Source organism: Phycodurus eques, chromosome 18 (assembly GCF_024500275.1).
Source record: "Phycodurus eques isolate BA_2022a chromosome 18, UOR_Pequ_1.1, whole genome shotgun sequence".
In the NCBI taxonomy this organism is placed as follows: domain Eukaryota; kingdom Metazoa; phylum Chordata; class Actinopteri; order Syngnathiformes; family Syngnathidae; genus Phycodurus; species Phycodurus eques.
Window position 1 is genome coordinate 13831876 of NC_084542.1, and position 14448 is coordinate 13846323.

General features: G+C 39.5%; 3 protein-coding genes across 3 annotated transcripts in view; 2 read left to right on the plus strand and 1 right to left on the minus strand.

The window, feature by feature from the left end:
• The window catches only part of ttc13 (tetratricopeptide repeat domain 13), a 42205-nt gene extending 37311 nt beyond the window's left edge, over positions 1-4894 (plus strand). The window contains exons 15-23 of the mRNA XM_061704251.1: positions 80-172; positions 253-336; positions 1074-1158; positions 1234-1343; positions 2027-2162; positions 3021-3100; positions 3606-3684; positions 3790-3869; positions 3963-4894. Of these exons, the coding sequence (XP_061560235.1) occupies positions 80-172; positions 253-336; positions 1074-1158; positions 1234-1343; positions 2027-2162; positions 3021-3100; positions 3606-3684; positions 3790-3869; positions 3963-4077 (862 nt within the window). The 3' untranslated portion in view covers positions 4078-4894. The remainder of the gene's footprint in view (positions 1-79; positions 173-252; positions 337-1073; positions 1159-1233; positions 1344-2026; positions 2163-3020; positions 3101-3605; positions 3685-3789; positions 3870-3962) is intronic.
• On the plus strand, positions 4680-9801 carry selenol (selenoprotein L). Its single transcript, XM_061704253.1, has 10 exons — positions 4680-4753; positions 5614-5761; positions 6256-6334; positions 6444-6497; positions 7299-7344; positions 7424-7554; positions 7711-7825; positions 7909-8031; positions 8497-8634; positions 9045-9801. The coding sequence occupies exons 2-10, from the start codon at positions 5656-5658 to the stop codon at positions 9309-9311; spliced, it is 1059 nt and encodes a 352-aa protein (XP_061560237.1). The 5' UTR covers positions 4680-4753; positions 5614-5655; the 3' UTR covers positions 9312-9801.
• clec11a (C-type lectin domain containing 11A) lies at positions 9580-13963 on the minus strand. Its single transcript, XM_061704254.1, has 5 exons — positions 13675-13963; positions 12641-12755; positions 12441-12548; positions 12280-12363; positions 9580-11084 (listed from the first exon to the last, which is right to left on the minus strand). Exons 1-5 carry the CDS (start codon positions 13759-13761, stop codon positions 10672-10674), a joined length of 807 nt encoding a protein of 268 aa, XP_061560238.1. The 5' UTR covers positions 13762-13963; the 3' UTR covers positions 9580-10671.
• Between the last annotated feature and the right edge of the window lie 485 nt (positions 13964-14448).

Here is a 14448-nt window from a genome sequence, read left to right on the forward strand (position 1 = left end):
CAGAAAATCTTCTTTAGTGCTAATGGTTGTGGGTGAGCTGGAGTATCATTCCCAAACTTTTCTTTTCTTATGTCTGAAGGGTCGCCGATCCCGACCAGCCGGTTCTTTGGTTAGACCAGATGCCTGCCAGAACTCTCAGTCGGGGCTTCAACAATCACATCAACCTCATCAGGTGACTTGAAAGACTTACTTACCTCTTTCATTCACTGTTATATTCTCAAATGAATTTTTTTCGCCCCCGTCTTTCCTCAGGGGCCAGATTATCAACATCAGATACCTTGCCTACTTTGACAACATCCTGGACTTCATCAAAGACAGAATACTTGTCTACCACGGGTGCGCGTTCACAGCTTTTGTTTCCCATTGCATTGTTTGCTTTCCCTCAGCTTGAAACGTGTAAATGTAAATGTATCTCTTGTGCTGATTATAGTTTCACATTTTATTTTGGACATGAATATGGAAACAAAACAAAAGCTTTCATGATAATAATACTAAGGCTAATAACACTATTAAATATGAACAACAACTTGATAATAATAGATAAAATACAACCCCAATTCCAATGAAATTGGGACGTTGTGTTAAACATAAATAAAAACAGAATACAATTATTTGCAAATCCTGTTCGACCTATATTTAATTGAATACACTACAATGACAAGACAAGAAAAAGGAACCAAACAATAGCCAAAACACTGTCAGACAAGTACCAAATACTAATAATAATAATGATACCTTAAAGAATAATTAAAGGAAGAAAATGTAACACCCTCCAGTGAACACAGTCTGTCACACCCTCGTTTCGTCCCTGTATCCTGTGAAATATATATTAGTTTTGAATTGTTTTATGGTTAAAGATTGTTTTAACTCTTCATCTAAACCATTTAAGTTTCACCACCCCTGCATTTTGACGTTATAGTTCCCTCGAAGTGATAACGCCCCTCTCTATTTCGTAACAATTTCTAAATATTTTTAACTCAATCAGTAGTATTAACTTTCTATATGATTTGGGCTTTTTGGAATATTACTACAGTATGCCTGCAAATTTAAATATTTTTTTAATTTTTTCCCAGGGCGTACAATCCCAAAGGCGTGGTAGAGGTCCGCCAAGCCCTGGAGAATGTGAATAAAGTGGAAGATCTTCTTCCTATAATGAAGGTAAAGATGAAATGAGGGAAATGGTGGACCCAGTGTTCTCGTCATGCGTTTGCAGCTCATGTTTATTTCCTGAAGCAGTTTAACAGTAAAACCAGAGATGGCTTCACAGTCAACTCCAAAGTGCCCAGCATGAAGGATCCGGGCAAAGAGTATGACGGCTTCACCATCACCATCACGGGAGACAGGTGACAACCAGGGCGCCTGCTTTCTTTGACACAGCTGCTTTCTTGTCACACTGGTGAAGTATATGCTATTGTGCACCAAAATTCTTTATTACTATCTTTACACGCAGTTTATTGCCATACTAAAGCAATTCAAAGTTCAAGATTCGCAAAATTTACGACATCTAGGCTAACAATGTTTCACATTCCAAAAAGTCCCACTTCTAACACAGTTACACATTTTCCACATACAAAAACCCATTGACGTGAATGAGACATTCAACAACGACAACGATAAAGAATCCCAATATTTCCCATCCCAAATTCAAACTGTTCAGCTGATTCAGCACTTCGGAACTATTTTCCACGTTCCAATAATTCCCAAAATTACAGACTTTTGACAATACAATTGCCAAATGACAGGTATTCATAACCTTCTACATTTCTTGACCGATACAAACCATTCCAACTTTGGAAGTTTTTGAACCACTGTATTTATCACACTCCCAAAATTCTCAAATTAAGAGATTTATCTTGACTGATTCAAATCATCCCAACTTCAACTCTCACTATGATACAGTTTAACAATTCAATTAATTCAACAATTTGCTTAATTCAACAGCATTTCTGTTTAGCATCGGCTCTTCAGCATTGACACGAAATCTCCACAGAAACTGCATGGTCTAGTTCTTTTTGCCATTTACCAGGGTGGGCAACATGCTTTTCTCGGTGGAGACGCAGACAACGGAGGAGCGCACGCAGCACTACCAGTCGGAGATCGAGTCCATCTACAGGGAGTTGACGACCAAAGGGAAGGTCTTCGCGCTCTCCACTGAGTTTGCGGTGCGTTTCATAGAAGGAACTGCAGCGTGTAGCATCGCGGCTGGGTTATGAGAAACTAGAAAAACAAACAGCTATTACTGAGAGCTGAAGAACACACACAAAGTTTGACAAATCCCCTTTGTTTCTTCAATCAGCGTTTCCCAACTTTTACTGAGCCAAGGCACATACAGTATTTTACATTGGAAAAACTAACACGACACACCTCGAAACAAAAAATGTCCCAAAAAGTATCCACTGTACTGCATACTGTAATCATTATTATGAGAAAGCTACATTAGTAAACTACTTATCATTTTCGGACTAATTAGATGAAATTATCTAATGTTTCACAAAGCACGATTGTGCTAAGGACGTGCGTGAATGCAAGCGAGACTGAATAAGCTGTTGCAATGCATTCTGTAGCTCTTGCAGCAGTGCGTCCTCAGTGGCCAATTTAGACGAAAAAAAGTATTACTTTCTAATAGTTAAGAGATAAAAACCTAAAAGAAAAAATCATGCTATATATTTTAATGTTTAAAATAAAGTTTCTAGTTTATTTCAGATGTTTTTGTTTGTACAATGAAACTTGTAGTGTAGAAAGTAGTATTTACAAATGGAATTCATAAAATATTTTAAATATATGTATTTTTTTAAAACAATACAAACTATACAGTATATATTTGCTATCCTAAATCCTTCTTTTCCAATAAAATAGTATTAACACAGTCCTAGTAAACAGTATGGTTGCTGAGCGCTCACCTCCTTTGACTCTCTGTGGAGAGGTTGCACTCAGTTAAGCAATGTGAAAGCAAAATATCGTTGATGGATTCTTTTTTGGTTGTTTTTCCATCTGACCGAGGCAGAGTTTGCTCTTTTCAGGACGCCGACGCCGTGTGTAATCTGATCCTCTCGCTGGTTTATTACTTCTGCAACCTCATGCCGCTCTCTAGAGGCTCCAGGTAATCATCTACCGACAGCCACTAAATCCTGTTAAAAAGAAATCAACTTAGTAACTTAAATTGCACGCAGTTGAGCGCCAAGGTCCAACAATCAGCACACATAGGTTGATACATACTTCCTGCCTACATTGTGACTCATGCTTTATTCATTGAGCCGTTAAGGAAATGCCATCTTTTGCCATATGGGGAAAAAAACACTCCTCTATCTACTCTTTTATCCACATGTGCACTAAAAGTTGCTTCACCAGAGTTTAGTCGAAATCAGGTGGTTTTTTTTTTTGTTCCTTAAGATCCTCTTTGGCGACAGTAATATACAGTGGGATTTGCTGTGTAGTGTGTCTCCTATGAAAACTTGAGCATAAAGCTCAAGTGTAGAAATGGAACATGTAAGATGTCATTAGTTCCACAGTGCCTTATCACAGCCAGTTAGCTGTAACAGAAATTGATAAGTGTGTCAATCATTACTCATTGACTGTGGTGTTTGTGTGTGTGCATGCATGCTCAGCGTGGTGGCCTATTCGGTCATGATGGGGGCAGTGATGGCCAGTGGGAATGAGGTCAGCGGTCGGATCCCCAAAGGAAAGGTAACAGAACTTAAACATGAAACGTGTTGTTCAGTAGAAGTATTTTAAAAAAAATACATTCTTAATTACTGGATTCAAACTGGGTTCTATTCATTTTGTTACTAGCTGGTGGACTTTGAGGCCATGACGACGCCCAGTCCTGACAGCTTCAGTAAAACAGCAAAGAGCTGGATGCAGTTCAAAACGTGAGATGAACTGATTGTGCATTCTAGTAATAACAATAAGCATCATGATTCACCAAAAATCATTTATATTCTTATGGTTTTCTACTCCTTAAGTTTACCCTCTTGGTACCAGAGTCTGCCCCCTGTGGCCGAGACCTTCCCCTCCATCAGAACCATGATCGAAGTCCTCAACGCAGACTCGTCGACACAATGTTCAAAGAACTCTTAGCACGAGGCACACGTACAAGAATTTAGTTCATGAAAAGTTTTAAATTGACAGAACAAATGGACTCACTGAGAATTCACGATCAAGTCACGGTAATCAAGACAAAAGTTATATCGTGAAACCTCTAACGTGGAACGTAAAACGGATTCTAGCGGCCGTACGAGAAAAATAAGCAATAACTACTGGCATTTGTGAAAAAAACTTTAAAAGGAGAGTCATGTCGTGTCTTATTTTTTTAACATGCTTTATTATCAAGTGGCTGTTAAGTGTAAAAGGCACAACAATACTTGCTTATGTGACATTACGTCAAAATCAACAACAACAAAAAAAGCACAACATTGTATTTTAGTGACTATAGTGGCTTATTCCCCACAAACCGGCATGGCAATTTTTGCCAAATTACTCATTGAACAACCTTTGCATATGACTTTAGAGGTTGCACTATATCGACGTTTTGTGATACTTTCATTTACCAAAAAGAAAAGCTGCAGCACCTCACGTCAATCAATTGTCATCCAGCAGGATTATTAAAATATATATATATATATTGCACTATAAGGTTTGAAATTACAGGACATCCTATTGGAAAAACTTGACATACTAGTTCAGTATTTGGCTTGAATGTCCCATGGAAACAAATGCACAAGTGACTTCACACAAAAGAAGAAAAAGCACACAGGTAAAGCACATAATTACAAATAATGTCTAAATTGTGTATTTTTATTTTTTTTTACATTTTATCCAAAACATGAAATAAAATGTTGAAATTGTGTTGTTTTTTTTGGGGGGTGGGGGGTGTGAATAAAAAAATGTACTTGGAGATACATGTTTTTTTTTTTTTTTTTTTTTTTAATAGTAACAGTATACAAACCTTAGCAGTATGTTGACTGTAGATAGTCTAATTTAGAGTATTTTAGGATGAATTGGTCGTCACGGAAACATTGAAAAACATTTTTGTGTTTGGACAACTTCAATCAGGATTATCCAATTAGGTTAAAAAAATATATATTTTTTTTTGTTAGAGGTAAATGAAATTTTGTTCACATGCCATTCTACTTGAGCACAGGGTTGATGGAAGCTTTTTGCTATTTTAATCCCTGACAACAACAAAATGAGATAAAACAAAAAGTTTGTTATTATTTAAAATGACCATTTGTGGATAAAGGTGCTGCTGTTTCTAACAGATCCTTTGAGGTTTTATTAGGCCCTCCTGGAATTGCTGTTTCGACATACCTCAAAACTCGTAGTCTTCATTTCACTTCGTTTCAATTTGGATTAAATTTGTTGCAGGGATTTTTGAGTGAATGTTTTCCACCCCATAAATTTACTGACCTTTGTTGATGAGCTCTTTGTTATCGTTGTTTCTAATTGGGAAATGGCTGCATGCTCAGAACGGTCAAACAAGTAAGATAACATTTGACAGTTATAGATGAGGGAAGTGGGAGTAAAATACAATTATCCTTCTCACCGATAGAGGCCGCCAAATCCTGCCGTGTTACACGGTGGTCACGTGGTTTACCGGAAGCGTTCTCCTTCCAGTTTAGTTCTGAAAGCGTGGAGTTAAAGTAAAGTACTGCGGGCATGGAGGAAGACGTGTTCCCGAAGGAGGAGCGCCTCACTGCCGCCTTGAAGCAGCTTGTCATCTTGGGCAAAGTGCTGCTACAGCAGGCCAAGAAGGATGCCGAGGGTATGATGAAACAAAACAAAAAAAGTGGTTTTGAACCATTAAATGTACAACGAATTAATGTACATTAATTGTATTGTTTGCCACTCATTCGGCGTCGTAAGTCACAAATAAGATAATTTAGCTCTGAAAATGTGACGGGTTGGTCCTTCGAATACGGTTGAAAGGTGGCAGACTAACGAAAAAGCGACGAAAAACAGGCGAGCGTATATTATATCCTTTGTTTTTTATGTCGAATTTTGATGGTTTTCGTTTTGACAAAAGCGCCTACAATTATGTACGGTGTAACTTTGAGTTGAAAGCTGTGTTAATAGCAGCCCTCAACAAAGTAGATTTCTGATCTTAAGTTTTGAGGAATTTCTATTAAAAAATAAAATACAATACAATATATTGCCTAGCTTCTGCATGGTTTATCCCGAGGGTAATTGTATTATTTAATTTGTGTCGTTTTTGCCACTAACATATCCTAAAAAAAATGTTTCATTTTTCTTTTAAAGTCTCCATGGAGAACTTTGTCCCATACAAAATTGCCACTTTGTTGGGCCTGATCGCGGCCGGAGCAGACTTCTACAAGAGGTGAGATTAATTCTGTCTTGTGCTCAAAAGTGATTTTTTTTTTTTTTTTTTTTTTCCCTAAAATATGTAAATTGTGTACATTTAACTGTGTTGTCTTGCTTTTGCGCAGCATCGGAGTGAAGAAGAAGAGCGAAGCCGAGGCCACCTGGCAAACGTTGTATCGGTAAATTTGAACAAACAAACCAAAGCCAGATTACCATGTCATTATAATAATGCGCCACTTTTTCCAGTGTGTGTTCCAGGTTAAACTGTCACCATGATAACGCCTTTATTAACTGTACAAGGTGATATCTTTTGGAGGCGACGCATTAGGATTTTTTTCACAATTTAAGAATTCTCAGAATATTTAAGAATATTTTTGCAACACATCTCTTGCAAATGGTGAAATCAACTCGTTTTCAGGGGAGATCTGTCACAAAGAACTGTAATATGAGTGTCAAAAGAAATTAACCACTGTAAGTAAAACTACTCATTCTTTGGAGATGCCTGACATAATGGCATTTTAAGTATTCCTGATGTTAATGTTGTCAAATATGTGTATATATATTTTGTATTTTTGAATTAAAAAAATCTAAAGATTTAGTAAAATATTTATCTTCTCTCTATTTCTTAAGCTATTAATCTAAACTAAAAATATAATATGTAATGATAAAATATGATTAGTATTATTTGTGTAAGTAATTAATGGTTTAGTGTGAGCAACCACACGTAGCTATGTAACTTAAGTTTAATTTATTGTTCTCTGTTTATCAGTGTTCCCCTCTTTCCATCACACAAAAAACGCCATCATCCTTTAGATATTCTCTGTACTGAATTCACACATTATAGTGCTTTAGGATACTTTGATTTCAAATTTTCAGGCAAGTTTTGCTCGAATTCCAAATTGCGTTGCACTTTGGAGATTCAAATGTCTTTTCAGTAATTGATAGTTGAAAGAGGTGATTGATTATTTGTCTTTTCATAGCCATGCAGCAGTCAGGGAACAAGTGGAGGAGCTCCTCCAGCTCCAGGTTTGTACCAAGAAATGTGCATTAGTTTTTCCGATTGCTTCTGTCTGAACGTAGCTTGCATGGATATGTGTGTGTACAGAGCGAGTGGGACTCCTTCCTGGAGCATGTAGATCGAAGTCTTCGGTCGTCTTGTGCTCCCGTGACGCCAGGAGGACAAACGGTGGACATCTTTAGCACCGAAACTTTGTTAACTGATGGACGCAGTGGAAAGTGAGTATGCGCGCCGCCATTCCAACACCCTTGGCAGAGTTGGTGCACCCCTAAAAAAATCTAAAAAGGCCTAGTAGAGTTGTATTAGTTGTTTATCTAGCCTTTGTGTCTGCGTGCATAAACACAAGTTTAAATGTGTGTGTGTTGTGTTTGAAGGAGTGTCACTCTGGATCAGTACCGTTCCCCGGGTCAGAAGCTTCTGCTGGTCCTCATCAGGCACTTTGGATGACTGCCGTGACGCGACCATGTGGCCGAGCTGGAGGGCAGCAGCGTTAGTTACCCCAAAAATCACAGAATAAACAAGACATTTGATTAAAATGTCATGTTTTCAACATGTTTTCTTGTGGTCTGAAGGCTGCTCTGGAGGCTCGGTCTGTGAAGGTCGTGGTAGTGTCTTTTGGAGCCCTGGAGGGGGCTCGTTTATGGTTGCAGCAGACAGGATGCTCCTTGGACTTAGTGTTGGATCCACACAGGAAGGTTTGCAACCGTCACAAATCATCTCCTCGCTACCAGAACTTGATTACAGCCAGGGCTGGGAGATTAATCTATTTATTAGAATTTATTTGTCAGTATAATTTTTTTTTTAAGGCCTGTGCAGTTCAACACATGAGTGCACCGCTTCCCCTAACATCATGGCTGTGAACAGAAAGGAGCACTGTCAAGTGTTGCCAACTTGGCAATTTGGTCGCTATATTTGGCTACTTTTCCAACCCTTCAATGGACTATTAAATAATTTAAAAAATGCTACTAGTGACTTTAAACAGACAAAATTGACACATTGTTTTCCGTATGACAAGAAAGGAGCCTGCTGGAAGGCAATCACGATGGCATCAATGGTGCCAAACACTAAATGTGATTTTTGTGGGGAATAAAATCATTTTATTTTAAGGCCATGATATAGCCCAGCCCTAATTCCAGCTAAAGTTGTCTTGTTGGTGTTAGATTTACAGGAGCTTTGGACTGATCTCGTCCTGCGCTAAAGTCATGAATTTTGACTCCATGCTCCGGTATTCTGAGTACCAAGCAGCTGACAGAGACTTCCCAGAATTCCCCATGCACATGCTGGAGGACATCTACCAGGTATCGATGACGCTAGCCGAGTTTGTTTGGGTTTTATCCAACCCTATGGCAGATGGCCTTAATTACCCCATTAGCCACTTAATTTAACCCAGTGGTCTGCTAGGGTAGTTAATGCTTTTATCCAGCTAGGTATTGTTGGCAAGTGAACCACAGCTAGTCAGTTAAGTACAGTTGATCTGTTTTACCACAGCTAGGTAAGTTTTAACCAGATAGATATCCAAGTATAGTTACTTTGAAAGTTAGCCAGCTAATTAGATTTTGTAATTTGTCTTGCGTTAGCCCGCCAGCTTCAGTTTCTCCCAATCATCTTGGTTGGAACAGTAATGGAAAATCACTTAACTACCGTTAGCCAGCTTTGGTATTGTTAACCAGGTGATGTTAAATACTAAAAGTAAATACATTTCTCTCAGATGGGAGGTGACTTTCTGCTTAGCGACACCAACAAAGTCCTCTTGTCCCACCCGAGCAAGTACCCGATGGACCGACCCACACTCAGCGACGTCCTACAGACGGCCTCCGGCCCGACCAAGCTAACTGCGCAGGAAGCCAGCGGTAGTGATGCTCCTTTACACGCTGATGACGTCCCGCCTCGCACTCACGCTACCGTGAAGAGGCGCGACCGATGCCAAGCTGTGCGGAGCGTCCGCCCGCTTCTCGCTGTTAGGTCCTTGCTGTGACTTGAACCTGAACAATTATGAAAGCCATATGAGTGTTTATTCCATATCCTTGATATTGAATACCATACGTATATACAGTTTATACACTAGTATGCTCTTTGTCCTCACTAGTAGGACAACTACGTTACTAGTAAGGCTAAGATGTGCAGTAGTTATCTGTGGTCCAAAGTGGCACTTGTAGGGAAACAAAATGTGACGCGTAAGACAGTTCTACTAGTCCGCCCTAGTCGTTCTACTCGCGAGCTAAATAGTTTTTTCTAGTGAGGGCAAACAGCAAAACAGTACATAAACCAGCTGGATATTGAATACATTTTAAAACTGCTTTCCACAAACAATACAGTACCACTCTTTGTTGAATTTGGCGTCGCTGCGTGGCCATAAAATGCAATAGTTTGTAGGACGGGTTGATCTTTGTAAAGTAAAAAGCTAAAAATAGCAGAATGAAAATCATGTTAACTGTTTACTCTCAATAAAACTATGTATGCATACAAACAAATGTGTTGCTAATATGATTGTTTTGAGTTGGAGCATCTTGCACTTCTTGACTAAAATTTTGACATGTTCATATTGGTTTGACAGCTCGGTATTGTTAACCACTTAACTCGGAAGATAGCTAGGTATTGCTATCACTTCTGATAAGTTGCTTAACCGTAGTTAGCCAGGTAGGTTTTATTTAGCTAGTTGTCTTGAGATGTCCAGCCAAATATTAATTGACAGTTAGCCTGTTGGTTAAAATGGTAAATTTGGTAATTTCCCTTAAATTAGCCAGCTTGCTTTGGTTTCGCCAGTACATCTTGGTGAGGCAGCTGTGAAAAATTAGCCAGCTAGGTATTCTTAGCCACTTAACTATAGTTAGCAAACTATGTATTTGCCACTTAACTAACGCTTTAGCCAGCTAAGTATTGTAAGCCACTTAACTACCTGCAGTTAGCCAGTGGACCTCTGTCAGGACTAAGTATTGTTAGTGCCTTTACAACTGTCAGTTAGTTACCTAACCGCAGTTGGTTGACCTCAGAAAGCCAGCTAGATATTGTTAGCCACTCACCTACAGTTAGCCAGCTAGGTATTGTTAGCCACTTAACTACAATTAGCTAGTTGACCTCAGCTAGCTTGGTATTGTTAGCCGCTTCACTAGAGTTAGCCAGCTGCACATTGTTAGCTTCAGTTAGTTCTAGTCCATCTACGTCATGTTAGCTACTTAACTACAGCTAGCCAGCTAACATTAAGAGAAAACTTATTTTTAAGTGTGTTTAATTGTTTTTGCCATCATGTTTATTAACCAAGGCCCACAGAGTTCTGACCTTGGTGATTGCCTATTTGTATACAGTTTTTTGGTTAAAATGGAGATCTAGGAGTTCATCTAAAGCTCCACCCTGTCATCAAACTCGCACATGTAGTTCATGGCCCTGTCGCAGTAGTGGTCCCACCAGTCGCCGTTATCTGATGCCATGGCCACGCAGTTCTCACGCTTGCCACCGTCCGGCTGGCTGGACAGGAAGTGCCTGCGCCACTGGAAGTAGGAGACAGGCGTGCCGTCGTCAAAGATGTACACACCCTCGGTCGCCAGGTCGTTGACGCCAAGCCACACGGGCCAGTTGCCCGGCCGGAAGAAGGACTTGACGTAGTCGGCCAGCGCCTCCTGCTCACGGCGGTCTCGTGGCATGCCCATGCGACCCCCACGCTCCAGGCACTTCCTGGACGCGCCCGCGTAGTCCTCATAGTTGTTGTACACCAGGTAGCATTTATAGCCCACGCGCAGGCCTTTCTGGCAACCTGATTGGTCGAGAGCAAACATGGCTTCAGACATTTGTGTTAATTTTGATGCTTTGGCCATTTTGTCTTGAGCAGCTATAACACTCATCTTGTGTGTCTCATTAACCTTTGTTAACACTATCAGGCTAGGTATATTTAGTCAATTCGTTAGCCTAATAGCATAATTTCCCAAGTCATTTTTAAACTTTTCTCACAGTATACAAATTCAACAAACACGAAGCATCCAGTAGCCTCGATTCAACCTTTGTAATATACTATGACCTGGATGACGGAGTTTACAGTGACATAAAAAAAAAAAAAAAATTTTAGTGATAAAATTTGTATAAATTTTTTTACTTTAAAAAAAATATTAATTATGCCACTAGGCTAACTAATTTACCTTCTTTTAGCCAGCTACATTCAGTTTCTCCAGTTCATTTTGGTTGGTCAAATAAAGTTAGCCAGCAATGTATTGTTAGCAACTACAGGTAGTTAGCCATTTAAGAAAAAAATAATTATGCCACTAAGCTAATCAATTTACCTTCTGTTAGCCAGCTAGTTTCAGTTTCTCCAGTTCATCTTGGTTGGTCAAATACAGTTAGCTAGCAATGTATTGTTAGCAACTACAGGTAGTTAGCTAGGTGTTGTTATCCACTTAACCAGTTAGCTGGGTAACTTCTGGAAGTTGCTTAAACAGTTAGCTAGGTAGGCATCGTTATCCAGATTTGTTTTAGTTAGTTAGTGGCTCTAAGTCAACTAAGTATAGTTTGACAGTTTGCCTCATTTATCCGGCTAGGTAATGTTGTTATTTATCCTTAGTCAGCCAGATAGCTGTTGTTCTATCGTCATCTATTCAAAGTTGTGTACCGTACTGATTTTGTCTTCATCTAGTGGTAAAAATGGTAGTAAAATCACTTAGAATGCCTTTTCAAAAAGCTACATTTCCAACGAAAGTTCCAGGATTTCTTTAGTACTATTAGTTCCTGAAGCGAAAAGGTTCCTAACAGATATGTTTAGCACTGCAGACACCACCCCAAAAAAGTTCCTGCACCTCTCAAAAGTTCTACCCCACCTCTGTAGCAGGGTCTTCACCCTGTTGTGATTATTTATTTATTTATTTTTATTTTTTGGCAAACTATAGTCCTCCAAAGGTTCCTACTTGCAGTGTTTTCAGATCAAACCAAGCTAACTGTTTGGGGGGGGGAACAAAACGTACCTTCCAATCTTCCGATCTCTTTGCGGTTGTCTTTGCTGTGGTGGTAGACTTCCCGGATTTTGTCCTCCAGCTCCGCCACCTTGGCTGCCATTTTGGGAATGAAGAAAGAACATCAGAGGAACTAGGAAGTGCCGCAGGTTAGCATTAGCGTGACTTGGTACCGTCCATCCTGGACAGGCGCTCCATTAGCTGGGCGACACTAACATCCAGGGTGTAGTGGCCCACATTGAGACTGTGGATGGCCTGGTCCATCCCGGCCAGTCTGGACACTGCAGAAGAAGATGCAGTGTTACTCTTGTTTAGTTAAACAAAATTAGCAACTATTTATGAAATTAAAAAAATAATTGGCGTGAGTACGTACGAACGTAGTTGTAGGAGGTTTCAAAGTCCGATGCCAGGTTGGTGGGCTCAAGTTCCGACACCGGAAGAATGTCTGGAACATCTCCTCGTGACTTTTTTCCATCTGCAAGAGACGTCTGATGTACAAAAAAACACAATATTTACATTACATTGCTTCAAAATGATTACAAGTATTACAGCAGTTAGACAGCTAGCTTCAGTTACACAGTTACTGTATATTAGCTAGCTACCACGGCTCACTGTGCTAATTTCTTCCGGAAGCTTCTTAAATTAGCCAGTTATCTTCAGCGGGGCAGCTAGCTGCAGGACACCAGCAAGTTTCCATTAGCCAGTTTTCGTCAATAGAACACTTAACTTGGGTTTACGTGCCAGGTACGATTAGCAAGTTAACTTCAATGAGACAGCTAGTTCTAGTTTACCAATTAGTTTCCATTAGGCCTACCCTACCTTAAGCTAGCTTTAACCAGTTAGTTTCCTTTAGCCGGTTAACTTAAGCTAAACAGCTAGCTTTAGTTTACCAGTGAGGTCGTCAGATAGTGTCAGCAAGACAGGGTCCTTTAGTTTTCCATTTTGGGATAATTAGCCACTTAGCTTCGCTCTATTATCAAGAGTCCTGTAATATTTACAGCATTAATATAGCATCCGCCCCCTAAAATCGGTTAATCACAAGGTGTTTATTCATTTAGATTTTTGCTTATTTTATTTGAATTTATTTTGATTAATTTGTCTAATTAACTAATTCATTTTTAACTTTTATTTTACCTTTATCTACTAATGTCCCTTGGCCATCTGTCTTAGTTTTAAAAATCAAATGTATACCTTTTTCCCAAATTCTGTTCTAAAAAGTGTTACCAATATTATCCATCAATGATGCAATTGCTTCTCGGAACGGTTAAATCATCCAGCAAATAGTCTTTTCAGGACGTCCTACTTTTAGGTCATTGTTTTGCACTTTTTAACACAATTTTAACAAAGCCATTGACATAATTACATTTAGTTTTTCTGATAAGTTTCAAAGCTCAATATTGTCCTGACCTGGGTCGGTTGTGCCGTTCCAACGGGAACACAGCAGCCCAGCGAGCACAAACACAGCAGAGCGAGCGACCCGGTGACCGGTCCCATTTTCAACCTCCCAACTCCTGAAAGAAGCAAAAAAAAAAAGAAATCCCTCTTCTCTCTCCTCCCTCTTCTCTCTCCTGCTTTACACCTCCCTCAGAGACATGACCCAGCAAGAATACTGTAAAAAAAGATTGAAAAAAATTATGTCAAATTCCAAATATTGTGCATGTGATTTCATCCCCACTGGCTGCCTGTCGTCCATTTGTTTCTTGTTTTGTTTTGTTTTGTTTTAAGGGCGTCACTTGCTAGTTGCATAACAGGAAAGCCTTTTGTGTTTTCCTATCCCCATCCCATTTCCACTCTTTGTGTAGTAGATTAAGACCTTCGACGATGAGGGTCTTGGATTTTGGTCTCCAATTTCCAACCTTTGTGTGTACACTATTCCCAAGGCAGGTGCTGCTGCTGCTGCTGCTGCAAAAAAAAAAAAAAGACTAGGACCCCATATTTAGGGCTCAGGAAAAGGGAATGTTTGTTATTTTGGCTTAGTTTATCTTAATTGTGCTGTCTTTTCTTTGATTCATAGTGCATTCCAATCCCATTCCCCTCGTTGTGTGTACACTTTTTCTAAGTCAGGTGTGGTAAAAACACACACACACACACTTAAAAGGCAAGATTTAGGACTCCACGAAGGGGAACGCCTATTAGGTTAGCATAGCTTAGTAGCTTAGCTTTCGTTGACCTTTTGATCTC

Bases quoted from the DNA above. Each gene is read 5' to 3' on its own strand.
- clec11a (XM_061704254.1), bottom strand. From the start codon at position 13,761: ATGGGACCGGTCACCGGGTCGCTCGCTCTGCTGTGTTTGTGCTCGCTG. The intron at 12,364-12,440 runs GTACCAAGTCAC...CCAAAATGGCAG, and splicing joins GCGCCTGTCCAGGATGGACG to CCAAGGTGGCGGAGCTGGAG. The intron at 11,085-12,279 runs GTACGTTTTGTT...TCGACCAATCAG, and splicing joins AGAGATCGGAAGATTGGAAG to GTTGCCAGAAAGGCCTGCGC.